The 14,420-nt window shown below is 27.4% G+C and overlaps 1 protein-coding gene across 1 annotated transcript; it reads left to right on the forward strand.

The window, feature by feature from the left end:
• Positions 1-1,377: 1,377 nt before the first annotated feature.
• On the forward strand, positions 1,378-2,898 carry LOC110634663 (probable carboxylesterase 15). Its single transcript, XM_021783753.2, has one exon. It carries the CDS (start codon positions 1,672-1,674, stop codon positions 2,677-2,679), a length of 1,008 nt encoding a protein of 335 aa, XP_021639445.2. The 5' UTR covers positions 1,378-1,671; the 3' UTR covers positions 2,680-2,898.
• The last annotated feature ends 11,522 nt before the right edge of the window (positions 2,899-14,420 follow it).

Genomic DNA, 14,420 nt, shown 5'->3' on the forward strand with positions numbered 1-14,420 from the left:
AAAGAAAGACTATTTGAACGAGTTAGGAAGTGTTTGCGAGGAGGCTGTGCAACTGCTAAAACAAAGGTAATTTAGTGAGTGGCGTGCTAGAAAAGCAACCTACAAGTGCTTCTGTAAAAGGCAATTACAAAAACAGCCAAACGGGCGTTAATGATTTTCATATTTTAGCAAGAAATCCAGCAAATTGATGTATTAGAGAAGAAAAACATTGATGTAGTAGCACTTAATGTAACCTTGATCACCATTATTAATTCTGCCATTGTTATGCTAATATGAACAACTTAATAATGCAATAGATGTGGGAAAACCAAATTTATTATAATATCATCTGAGCACAATTAAAAAAAAAATGTAAGCAAGGAAAGAAAAGCAAAGTGAACTCCAGCAATCTCATCAAAATGGGAATGAAGCACTGCTGAAAGGACTGAAAGGCAGCATTGAAGATTTTTGAAGCAATACATATACCCATGAGTTGCAGTTTCTGAATTGAACCATTGATCTTGTTCAAGAAAAAGGCAAAATGAATTATAACTGTTGACTTTAGTTTTGCTTCTGATAGTCATTGAATGGGCAAAAGGGCTTCTGGGCCTATCACTGACTGGCCATTGGACCATCCCTTAAAGGAGTGGAAACATTTGAGATTTGGAGCTGTAAGTAAAGGCCGGCCCTGCACCATTCAAAGAAGGGCCCCATCGGGCCTAGGCATTTAAGAATTTCATTTACCCAAATTTTTTTTTTAATTACCCATAAAACATGTTAATTTTGTTTTCAACTACACTTTCTTTTATTGTGAATTATAAATTACTATTATATTTTTTTTTGCCTAATGAAGTCAAAAATTTAAATTTTTGTGAGTTTTAACGTTTTAATTTATTTTTTTATTTTAAATTAATTGACAAAATTTTAAAAATTTAATTAAATTTTATTCAATTTTAAAATTGAGATTAAAGGACTGGGAATGGATTATGTAAAACTTGGGCATGATAACAATTAGAGGAATTCAACAATTAGAGAAATTTTAACAATTAGAGTTACATATAATAAATATTATATGCATGATAACTCCAGTAGTAGTAAACTCACAGGAATTATGATCTGATTAACCTAAAAAGAAAGTAAAAATAAATTAAAATCAATGACTAGAATTAAGTAATGAATTAACATAATTAATTAATGGTATTGTGATGTGAACATATATAATAACACGTATTAACGTGCACATATAATAAAGAAGTTTGAATTAGTATTCGTTATTCTCAAAAAAAAAAAAAAAGTTTAAATTAGTATTCGTTGATTACTTTTGATCAATTTCATTATATAGATTCTTCCTAATTACTATACACTATTTTGATCACAATAGGGTGTGATGACTTATGACTTGACTTTACTAAATTTGCTCCCGTTCTTTCTCCCCAAATTCGCTTCAGCTTCCATTGAATTTAATGGTAGTGGGTGGTGGTGCCCGCGGCTGCTTGATCCAAGACCAAGACCACCTTTGTCTTTTGATTCTAAGCTGAATAGACAATAATTTCCACCTATGCCGTGTTAGACTTTCCCTGATCCCACACTATAAAAACACTGCTTGTCCCATCAGAAATGCTCACGCACTCTCCTCTCATCAACCTTCTCTACTAAGCTCAAACAAGCTGATCTCTCTTTGTATCTGTAACCATGGTCCGTGAAAGAAAACTTGTGGAGGAGGTCTCTGGGTGGCTTAGACTCTACGATGATGGCTCAGTGGACAGGACATGGACTGGACCTCCTCAGGTTAAGTTCATGGCCGATCCTGTCCCTGCCCACCAGGATTTTATTGACGGAGTTGCCACCCGTGATGTCACCATCGATGAAAATTCTGGTCTTCGTGTTAGAATTTATCTGCCCGAGCCAAACTCAGAAGACCTTAATAGGTTGCCTGTAATCCTCCATTTTCATGGGGGTGGTTTTTGCATTAGCCAAGCTGATTGGTATATGTATTATAATATATATACTAGGCTTGCTAAGTCAGTTCGAGCCATCTGCGTCTCCGTCTACCTCCGGCTTGCCCCTGAGCACCGTCTCCCAGCTGCCTGTGATGATGGGTTCTCTGCTCTTCTTTGGCTGCGTTCTTTGGCTCAAGGACGGTCATCTGAGCCATGGCTGAATGATTATGCAGATTTCAACCGTGTTTTTCTCATTGGAGATAGCTCCGGAGGGAATCTAGTGCATGAAGTGGCAGCACGCGCTGGGAACGTTGATCTAAGCCCTCTGAGACTCGCCGGCGGCATCCCAGTCCACCCTGGGTTTGTGAGGTCTGAAAGGAGCAAATCAGAGATGGAGCAACCAGAGTCACCTTTCTTAACCCTAGACATGGTGGACAAGTTCTTGGGGTTGGCATTGCCAGTGGGATGCACCAAGGATCACCCAATTACGTGCCCAATGGGAACAGCTGCGCCCCAACTGGACAGCCTAAATCTGCCACCTCTGCTGCTATGTGTGGCGGAGATGGACTTGATAAAGGACACTGAGATGGAGTACTATGAGGCCACGAAAAAGGCAAACAAGGATGTGGAGTTACTGATTAGCCCTGGAATGGGTCACAGTTTTTACCTGAACAAGATTGCCTTGGATATGGATCCTCTTACTGCAGAGCAGACTACTGCCCTCATTGAAGGGATCCAAGAGTTCATCAATAAGCACTAGTTAATTATATTAATCTTTCAATTTACCAAAGTGAAAACTCGGATAAGAGCTTATTAGATATGTAATGTGCCTTTGGCCAAGTCGGCTTGGGCATACATTATAATATCAAATAATGAATACGCTTCTTTTGTAACAGCATGTGATGTGATTAATATGTAATTGATTATTAAAGTATTTTAACTATTTTCAATTGAATAAATTTTCTTATATTTATATAAATTTAAGATATAATTATATAAAATTTATATATTTAATATATAAATTTTTTTTTATTTTGATATTACATAAGTAGGATCTTTGTCCATTAAGAAAAAAAGTTGAGTATATATGAAGTTTACCTTGGAATTGGACTAAAATTGGTTCCATTTAATCTAAAATCAAATTAGAATTTGAATCAAAATTATTTCTCTTTCTAAATAAAACTAATCAGATAGTTTTAATTTGAATTCAATTAATCAGTATTTTTCCTTGGAAAATAATTATTGGATTAATTCAAATAAAATAAAACTAAAATGGACCAAATCTTACAATTTAATTCAAAATCTTTGATTTTATAAATTTAATTTAAAATGGAATTGAAACCGACGTGTGGTTAGTGGGATTATTTTGACACGTGAAGAATTGAGATGTGAAATTGAGAATTGAACTATCATCACAATACACGTGTGTGTGTGTTTTGGGTGTTCAATGCTGGTTTCAAATTGACAATTGAAAACAAGAGAAGATACAGTGAAGACATTGGTAGGTGGTGGCTCTGGCAAGTTCTAGATGTGGACAATTTTACTACTATACATTGGTAGCTTTGCTTTAATGGTTTACCTTTCGTCAACTTTTACTATTTTAAATCTTTGTAATTACTGATGGATTTCCCCACAAAGTTGAAATTAAAGGCATACCGTTTGAATCACTGTAGAATGAGGGGAAAAAAAATATTGTTTGATTTAGGCTATTATTTAATATTTGCAAGTCACTATAGCATATAAAAATAATAATAAAATATTAAAACAATTAATAAACTATATAAGATAGTTATCTTTTATTTTTATTATAAAAATAAAATTATATAGATGAAATATTAAATTTGGAGACCTTTTATCGTTTCAAATAAATATTTAAAAAAAAATTAAATAAGGGAGAAGAAATTTAAATTTTGAGTGTTTTCATTTATTAAATTTAAAACTTATTATTTTAAAAAAATTATATAAACTAAATAAATAAATTGTTAGCTTACTTTATGAGTTATATGCATAATGAAAATGATAAAATTCTTATCATGTTGCTGAATAAGACCGTCTGTTGTTTAGTTCATGAATTACGTGTACAGTGGAAATAATGAAAAACTTTATTATATTAATAAATAATATCATAATATAATCTTATTGCAAATAAAAAATATATTAAACTATTCAATTATATTTATAATTAATGGAATTATAAATAATTTCTCATAATCACAATTAATCTTGGCCATGGTTTGATTGAGCTAAAATCATATTACAATTAAATCATTCAAATTTAAGATAGAGACTTATCAATAATTTATTTATCCAAATTAAATTAAAATTATTTTAAAGAGATTAAGTTAATATCTATTTAAATTGAATTAAAAATTAATAATTTAATATAAAAATTAAATTCAATTCAAATTATAAAAATGTTGATTTCAAATCAAAACTACATAAATATGTTTGCAGTCTTAACTAGTTTATGCTTTGTCTAGTCTAATAGTTGTATTATAAATTTTTTTTATTTAAAATTAATCTATTACTATAAATTTAAAATATAAAATATAAAATATAAAATATAAAAATAATAAAATTTATCTATTAAATATTTAAAATTTATATGTTAATATTAAATTTATACTGTATTAATTTTAGATAAAAATTTGACGTGTCATATCATGTATGAAACTCATTATGACGTGGCGGATGTGGTGGTGGGCCACCAGCACCAAACGCCTTCCGTGGAGTGTTGATCGGGAAAATTGTGGGAAAGGCCCGTGGGCACCTCCTTTACAGTAAATTGCCAACACTAAAAGCCAAGTAAGGCACTATTTAGCGTTGAAATTGGGGGAAGAAAACAATATGTTATTAAAAAATTATTAAGAACTAATAGAGATTAATTTTGCATTTTTTAAATAAAATTAAATATTTAATTATCATAAATAAAGAAAATTTTTATTCATAACATTTTATCAATTATCTTAATCTAATAGATCAGGGGATATCTATAATTTATTTTTTAAAAAATTATTTTATTATTTTAAAATTTTTATAGTTAAAATATATTAAATTTAATTTTAAATTAAATTTTAATAGTCTTCAACAAAAAGATCTAAAAAAGTGATTTTGGTAACCGCTATTTCAACAATCATGCAAACAAACAAGCTACATGTAAATATCTACCACTAGCATAATGCTTATATTATGCAAGGAAAATTTATAATTTTTTTTTAAATTATATTTTAAATAAGATAAATTATTATTATTAAATTAATTTTAAATTAATTTTTTTTTATTTAATTTAATTTGAATAAATTTTTACTTACTATAATAATAAGATTTTAATTAATTTATAGCTTAATTAATTCAAATACTTATTTAATTCTTTTTATACATATATTAATAGTAATTTATATGATTATTTTGTTTACAATGTAATAAAAATACTTTATTGAAAAAATAATTTGAATTTTGTAAAATTTTTACATTTTATCTCCTAATTGATGTAAATTGATATTTATTTGTTGTAAATTATAAAACATATATTAGATTAATAAGAAAATAATATTATTTTAATAATATATAAATATAACATTTTTTTATTATTAATATAATAAAAAATATTAAATTACTAATAATGAATTGAATTATTTAATTCTAATAATAATGAAAATATATAATATTATTATTACTTAAAAATAATATTCTATTATATTATTTTTTAAAAATACTGTATCTAAGTGTAAATTTTTTTATTAATATGATATATTATTTATAAAATAATTTTTTTGACAAAAATGATTATCACTTAACATGAACATATAAAATAAAATAAATAGATGTTATAAAAATTAAAATTTTAAAATATCATCATTTATATTAATGTAATAAATATTAAAAATACATACTAATTTTTAAAATATAGATTCTATAATTTTAATATTATAATTTTAATTTTTTTTAACCATCATTATTTATAACTAAATTTTTGATACAATCATATTTGTAATTTATCTTTAAAATTTTATTTCTATGTATAAATATATTTAAGAGATAATTTATACATAAAAAATATAGATATTTAATAAAAATTTAAAAATAATTCTGTTAAAAATTAATGATAATAAAATATGAATAATAAAAATATTAGTTATAATTACATTAGATATATAATTATAATGAAATAAAATATTCAAAAGTTTAAGAAATATTATATAAGAAATTTATAAAAAAATTAATAATTAAATACATATTAATGAAATATATTTAAATAAATGAATTTTGAAAATGATAAATAATAACTTTTAAAAGAAATAATATAGCGTAAATAAAAAAAAATTGAGAATATTTAGGTAAAATGAAAATAATTGGTGAGAGAATAGTGTTTGATATGTATTATATGTTTCATGTAACATACCATATATAGATAAATAAATAAAAACAATTTAAATAAAAATTAATTTATAATTAAATATAATTTAATTAAAATAATAATAAAAATATTTAAATTTAATTTTTATAACAGTAAAATATTTCATATTTACTTTACCGTTTTAATTAAATAGCCGTAATAGTAATAATAATAATAATAATAATAATAATAATAATAATAATAATCTTAGAAAATTAAAATAAAAAAATATTAAATTATTAAGATAAAAAATAATATATACTAATTATAAATATGTCAAATTGTTAATGTATGTTATATTTTTCTCTCAAATTTTTTAATAAATATTTTATAATAAAAAATATAACAACGTAACAAAAATATTTATTAAAAATATGAAGGAATTTAAGGTTTATTAAATTATATAATAGTTAATTAGGAAATTATAAATTAATATTTAATTTTTTTTAAATTAATGACCATCAATGATCTATTATTATTATTATTATTATTATTATTATTATTATTATTATTATTATTGAGGGTAACATATGGTAAATAATATTTTTACATAAATAAAATTATAAAAAAATAATATAAATAATTTTTAAATATTACATTTAATCATAAAATGTCTTAATTTTTAAAAATTAAAATTTAAAAAAAATAATAATTTAAATCATAAATATTAAAGTAATATTATAAATAATAATGATAATTAAAAAAATAAATAATAATTAATATAAAGAGAATATTTATGGTTGATACAAATTAATGATTAATTTTCTTTAAAATTAATGGTTATCAATGATTTATTATTAATATTAATATTAATATTAATATTATTATTATTATTATTATTATTAATTAAGGATAACATGTGGTAAATAATATTTTTGCATAAATAAATTTATAAAAAAAATAATATAAATAATTTTTAAATACTTTATTTAATAAAAAAATGTCTTAATTTTTTTTAAAAAAATAATAATTTAAATTATAAATATTAAAGTAGTATTATAAATAATAATAATTATTAAAAAAGAAATAAAAAAAATTAAATAATAATTAATATAAATGAGAGTGTTTATGAAAAGTAACATGTAATAAGTTTTTTAAAGAAAGTGTCATGTATCATTTTTTTAAGAATACCTCATTGTTTTATACATAGATATATAGATTTGCTGATGACTAATTGAAAATAAGCTCAAATTGTCTCTAATACTTTTTAAAGAAGTCCAATTTAATAAATTTTTAATATTTAGTCCAACTTAGTCATTATACTTTTGGTTTAAGTTTAAATTAGTCCACTTGATATACACGCGTTATTTTTTAATGGAAATAAGTTTAATTTGCTCATTATATTTTTTAAAGATGTCCAATTTAACTCATTTTTAATTTTTAATTTAATTTAGCTTTTCTACTTTTAGTTTAAGTTCAAATTGACCCAATGTATAACTCGCTCACTACTTAATATGTGAGTTGTTTTTTTTTAATATTTTTAATGTTAATTACTTAGTTAATAATTTTTAATATTAATTAAATAATTATAATTACTTAATTTTTTTTATATTTAAATTTTCAATATTAATTAATAATATGGAAAAAATAATATTTTATATTTTTAATTTTATTTGATTATAATTTTCTAATTTTAATTAAAAAATAATAATATAAAATAATATTTTTTTTTATTTTAAATAATTAAAATTAATTATAATCATGATTTTTAATTTTAATTAATTATATGAAAATAAATTTTTTATTATTTTTCAATTTAATTAATTTATTTTAATTAATTAATGAAAATATTAAAATAATATTTTTTCTTACTTTCATTTTAATTATTAATATTTTAATATTAAAAAATAAAAAATTATTAAAAACTAATGACATGTGTATATCAATTAAGTCAATTTGAATTTAAATAAAAAATAAAATAACTAAATTAGATTAAAAGTTAAAAATAATTAAATTAAATATCTCTAAAAAAATATAAAAGCAAATTGAGATTATTTTAAAAAAAAATCATACACCAAGTAATAAATGAGTTACACAATAGATCAATTTAAACTTAAATAAAAACTATAAATATTAAATTAAATTAAAAATAAAAAATAAATTAGATTAGACATTTTAAAAAATATAAATAGTAAATTGAGCATGATTAATTGCAATGTCCAGCCTGTGGCTGCAATTGGAAAGGTGTGTCACGCTGACATATATCACCTTTTGATTTGAGGTGCCAATTCAATCTAAAATAATTAACTTATTTAAATTTTGTAAAATTTAAAATAATTTATTTATTAAAAAATTAATTTAATAATTTATATAATTGAATCTATTTATCCCTCTAATTTTATATAACGTGTCTTATTAATATTATTATATTAATTAAATAAATGAAATAAAAGTTAAATTTTAATAATTATTTTTCTTTAAACATTTTAAAAATATTATATTCATATATGGAAACATATTAGATGCTTCCTTTCTTCAACTAAAGGTGTGTGGAACGATGACTTAGAAAGCCTGAGACCTTAAAGGAATTTTTTTTTTTTTGAAAATAATAAAATTTAAATTTGCTGTTTTACCTACTTATTTATAATTTTTTAAAATACTATTCTATCTCATTATTTAATTTATTTTCCTAAGTTTACAAAGGATTTGTACAATATAAAGGGTTTATATTATTTATTAGCTACCTAAAACATATTAATACAGTTGGGGACTAGAGGCGCCCTGCCCTCCAAGCCCCAAGAGGTCCCCTAAAAAAAAATATGTAATCAATTTAAATTATTTTTTAATTTATAGATATTTTAAATTATATTATTTCAAAATTTAATAAATTCATATATGTTACATTAAAATTTTTGTGTTATTCATATAGAAAAAATATTTTTATCATTGATTTTATGTTATTTGTTTATTTATGAATTTAAATTTTACATAATAGTTAGTATAATAACTACATAGTGAAATTTTACTTTAAATTTTAGACAATATTTATTAAATATATAATATTGTAAACAAGATAACAATTTGATGAATAGTATTTAACCAATGGGTTGATGTGATTAGTAAAAAATTTTATATTTCTTAAATGAAGTCAAATGTTTTATCCTAGGGAAAATTCTTATCGGGAATACTTTACTTTATAATGGGCTTTCTTGGCGTGAGGAGGCTTAATTCAGTGAGTTAAGAAATATTTATGATTTATTAAAAAAAAATAATATTTAAAATTATTTTCATATGTTTCAAAATATATATATATATATATATATATATATATATATATATATATATATATTAGTTTAATGTGTGGTCTAAATTAGCACCTACTACAACATGTGTTTACATGTGTTTACACGTGTAAACACATGTTGTAGTAGGTGCTAATTTAGACTAGGTACTAATTTCGACCAAACATAAAACTAATATATATATGGAACAGTATATTGCATTATTGAAGAGATCATCATTTGAAAAATGTTTGCATGTTTTTTTTTTTTTTAATTTAGAAGAGAAACCTTCTCAATCTTTTCACATTGGGTTGTTTCCAATCTTTTGGTACAAGATCCTTTTTTCATTTTCATAATCTATGTTACTTCCTTACATATATGAAATAGTATATTGCATTATTGAAGAGATCATCATTTGAAAAGTGTTTGTCATATTTTTTTTTATTTAGAAGAGAAACCTTCTCAAGCTTTTCACATTGGGTTGTTTCCTGCCTTTAGGTACAAGATCCCTTTTTCATTTTCATAATCTATGTTACTTCCTTACATATATGGAATAGTATATTGCATTATTGAAGAGATCATCATTTGAAAAGTGTTTGCCATGTTTTTTTTTTTTTTTTTTATTTAGAAGAGAAACCTTCTCAAGCTTTTCACATTGGGTTGTTTCCTGCCTTTTGGTACAAGATCCCTTTTTCATTTTCATAGTTTATGTTACTTCCTTCTTTTTTAATTTATTTTTTAAATTTTTATTAGTTAATAAATTATACTTCTTACATATCAATGGATTTATATAGTTTTCTCTCTTTGATGAAGATAACAATATATGACTTTTATTTTTGTCCTCTTTGTCGCAAGGGTTTTGCGGTCGCCGGATGATTTCTCACCGAAGTGGGAAAAATGAGAAATCGCCACTTTAATTTTGAGGGAAATTAAAGAAAACCATTTAAAATTAAAATCCACTTTGAAAATCGAGATTCTAGATTCGGGGTCCATATACGGGTGGGGAAGGTGTTAGGCACCCCACCTCGTCCCTCAACGAGGGTAAGCAGATTTAATGTTGCGCTCGTTATAAATTGATAATTTAGAGAGTAGAATGATGATGTTAATCATTTGTGCGGATAAAAGAAATATTTGATATTTTACTATTTAGGGTTGCCCAAGAACATGAGTACATGAGATGACCCTTCAGTGAATAAGTGTTGCGTAATGGATTTTTATTGGGGGTTAATTCAAATATTGAAGTTGTGATATTTTAGTTTGGATTTAAGCTAAGAGAATTCGGGTAAGAACTTAATGTATTCTGTTAAAATTTAAGCGGAAGATTTCGGGTAAGAACTCTCCCCCTATCTCCACATATTTTATTAAGATTTTGACCGAAAATCCGGGTAAGAACTCTCTCCCGATCTCTTAGTTTATTTAAGAATTTAAGTTGAGAACTCGGGTAAGAACTCCCCCGATCTCTTAATGTATTCTATTAAAATTTAAGCGGAAAATTTCGGGTAAGAACTCTCACCCGATCTCCACATATTTTATTAAGATTTTGACCGAGAATCCGGATAAGAACTCTTCCCTGATCTCTTAGTTTATTTAAGAATTTAAGTAGAGAACTCGGATAAGAACTCTCCCCCGATCTGTTAGTGTTAAGAATTTAAGTTGAGAACTCGGGTAAGAACTCTCTCCTGATCTCTTAATGTATTTCATTAAAGATTAGACTGAGTTCGGGTAAGAACTCTCCCCCGATCTCTTAAACGTGTTGCGTTAAAAATTAGACTGAGTTTGGGTAAAAACTCTCCCCCGATCTCTTAATGTGTTGCGTTAAAAATTAGACTGAGTTCGGGTAAGAACTCTCCCCCGATCTCTTAATGTGTTTATTAGAATAACGTTTTATAAGAACTTTGAACTAAGGATTCTGGTAAAGGGTCCTTCTTGACCTCTTTTTATATGGGAATGAAGTACCGAAGGCACAAGAAACCCGTGTAAAGCTTTTCCTAGCCTACGGGACCTTATAACTAGATGGTGGACAAAAGACCGAACTCCTTGCCGATCTTCCGCATGATCGCTTTATTAGAACTCTTTGATTTGCGACATCCGATCTCTTTTTAGTCGCTCGCCCAGGATCTGAGCTTATCTTAATTCTCGATCTATTATCTTATCGATTGGGTTTGTTCCAAGGCCTGATCTTATAACTTATTTATTTGACCTAATCTTGTTTCCAACCTATCCGACCTTTGCTACACCTATCTTCCTTTATCATTTTTCATTCATTCAGACCAAAACTCTCATGTTAAAGTACCCCTGCCTATATTCTTTAGAGTATTTACAAGTCACCTATGACTTGAATGTTTACTCTCGAAGGGAATGAAAACTAAGAGACGATAAATGGAATTTACGAATGAATAGAAAAAGAAGGCACAGGAAATAACTTCGGGCTTAGATAATCTATTCTGAGACTTAATGTGACTGGATATAAAAGAAACTTTAAAAGACAACTGGAGAGAACAAACCAAGGGTATTCAATAAAATGACAGTTTAGACGCTTACTTGTGAAAAGTTGAGGAAACAGGTGAGCTGACTCCGGTATCCACAAATCTTGCAGAGGTGAAAACTAACGGCTGAAGAACTTGAGCTTACCCGAGGTAATGAGAATAGATCAGGACGAAGTTGAGCTTGAAAGGAAATACATAGATACTAGGGCGGTGGGAATGAAACGGAGTGAAGATGGTTTCAAAGGGTGATGCACAAGAACCGAAAAATGAAAATCTCAGGATTTAGAGCTCCTTTGGATGAAATACTTCAGAAAACTGGTTTCTAAAGTTTCTCAACACTTTGAAAGCTCCGAATGACAAGTAGGAAGACTGAATCAAAGTCCATAGTCTTTCCACGATAATACCGCCTTTTTCCTCTTTTCTACAGTGTTGCATGCAGGTATTTATAGGGAACGGGTGTCCAAAATGAAGGGTCAGGATCTTATCAGGGGGAGACGGAAAGCTTAGATTCCAAAGGACATAATCTAAAGTCTGAGAATTAAAGAGAATCAAAATGGATGGTCGGGATTCCATTCAGAATATCTGTCCTTTCTCCCCTTAATCCAACTGTCAAGGGTCTTACCTTACGAAATGGATCCAAAGGCTGAGAATAAAAGGCACCGAATCTGTCATCTGCTTTTAATCTAAGGGTTCTAGATCCATCCTTACAATTATAAGTAACGGTGTAAATCAAGATGTATAAGGTTGCTTTAACCATTTTGGTGTCTGGCGGTTAGGAGGGCGTCCTTGCAAATGAGATGTGTGGTGAGGATCTGATCATGCCTGCAATGCTTTAACTAACTCAGATCTGACGATTAAGAGAGTTAATTGAAAGTTCTGACAAGAAGTTATTTAACCCCTCTGCGCTCTCCGATCTCTATAGGTCGCCTCCTATTTCTTCCGATCTTCCCATTATGACCATCCCCTTTTAGGGTCATTACTCCGATCTTTATATCTTGCATTGGGTCCCCTCTTATTTCCTGATCTCTCTCATTCCTGATCTTTCCACTCTATCTAACTTGCATTGGTCAAAGCAATAAATTCTTTAGTTACCAATGCGTCTGCTTCGGATTCTGTATGCAATAAATGCCAAGGCCCTATATATATGCAGCAATAGGAAATCACCTTCACACTTCACTTTTTCTTTTTTAGTTTATTTTCAATGCGCCACTTCCCCAATTCTAGCTTTTCCGATGATAATTCTAATTATGATGGCCATTTTAATCTTTTTTCAACTGTTTCCTTCGCCCCTCGCCTGAAAATTTATGACCCCAGTGATCAGAGAGCTATGAGAACGTCATTTGATGACAGTGAGGGAACCAGACTAATTTACCGATCAAGATCGAAAGTGACAGCCGTGCTGATCTTGAATTGGTCTATCAGTACAATCGGTAGACCGATCTCGAACAAGAGGACTGCTAATTTCAATCTTGATGTCGGTGACCACCTCTTGAATTTCATTTGGCTTCCAACCATATCGAGCGTCCCGACTGCAGCTCGGTTCTGGTTAATGACATCGGCGATGACTTCGCTTAATATCACGAGAGTCATAGTCACCCTATCTGAGCTGCACATCTATCCAATATTTGTGGCTGGCTTTTTGATCAAACACATCTTTTGATTCAGCCACAAGACTAGGCTTTGACATAGGCCAGCATTCTAGGCTTCGGAGTAGTCTTAAGATAGGTAGAATGTAGTGCTGATTTTGAGAGATCGCCTAAATGATGTAATTGAGATTGCCCAACTGATGTAATCAGATCTTTTGAGATCGCCCAAATGATGTAATTGAGATCGCCCAACTGATGTAATTAGATCTTTTGAGATCGCCCAAATGATGTAATCAGATCTTTTGAATCGTCCAAATGATGTAATATGATCTTTTGGAAATGAAATGAAAATTTTACTTTGAATGTTTTTGTTTTGTTATTGCATTGGTTATTTTTCCGATCTTTGATAAGTGTACTCGACCTGATCCCTAGACAAATCACCATTCGCCAATCCGTGGGTTTGGAAATTTGTTCAATCCGATGACCTTAGTTGACCGATCTCATTTATCCGATTTTTTACTATATTTCTGGAACCTTCTTGCGATGTGTCAAGGAGGAGGCTCGGTTCCACTAACCGATGCGTCACTTGAGACTTCGTGAGCATTTAATGCTCAAACGGGTATAAATAGGGGAAAGGTGAGTCATTTGTTTCCTTATGTCATTTTTAGACCTTCCCGTAGCAATTTCAACACTTCCTCTCGCTTTCTAAAGTTTTTAGGCACCGATTCACACTCCGGTAAGGGTTTTGATCTTTTCTCAGTTAATTTTCCCTTTTATTTTCTGAAAATGAGTAGTACCGACGGTCAGAGAGC

The sequence above is a fragment of the Hevea brasiliensis genome, chromosome 6 (assembly GCF_030052815.1).
Source record: "Hevea brasiliensis isolate MT/VB/25A 57/8 chromosome 6, ASM3005281v1, whole genome shotgun sequence".
NCBI lineage: Eukaryota > Viridiplantae > Streptophyta > Magnoliopsida > Malpighiales > Euphorbiaceae > Hevea > Hevea brasiliensis.

Bases quoted from the DNA above. Each gene is read 5' to 3' on its own strand.
- LOC110634663 (XM_021783753.2), top strand. From the start codon at position 1,672: ATGGTCCGTGAAAGAAAACTTGTGGAGGAGGTCTCTGGGTGGCTTAGA.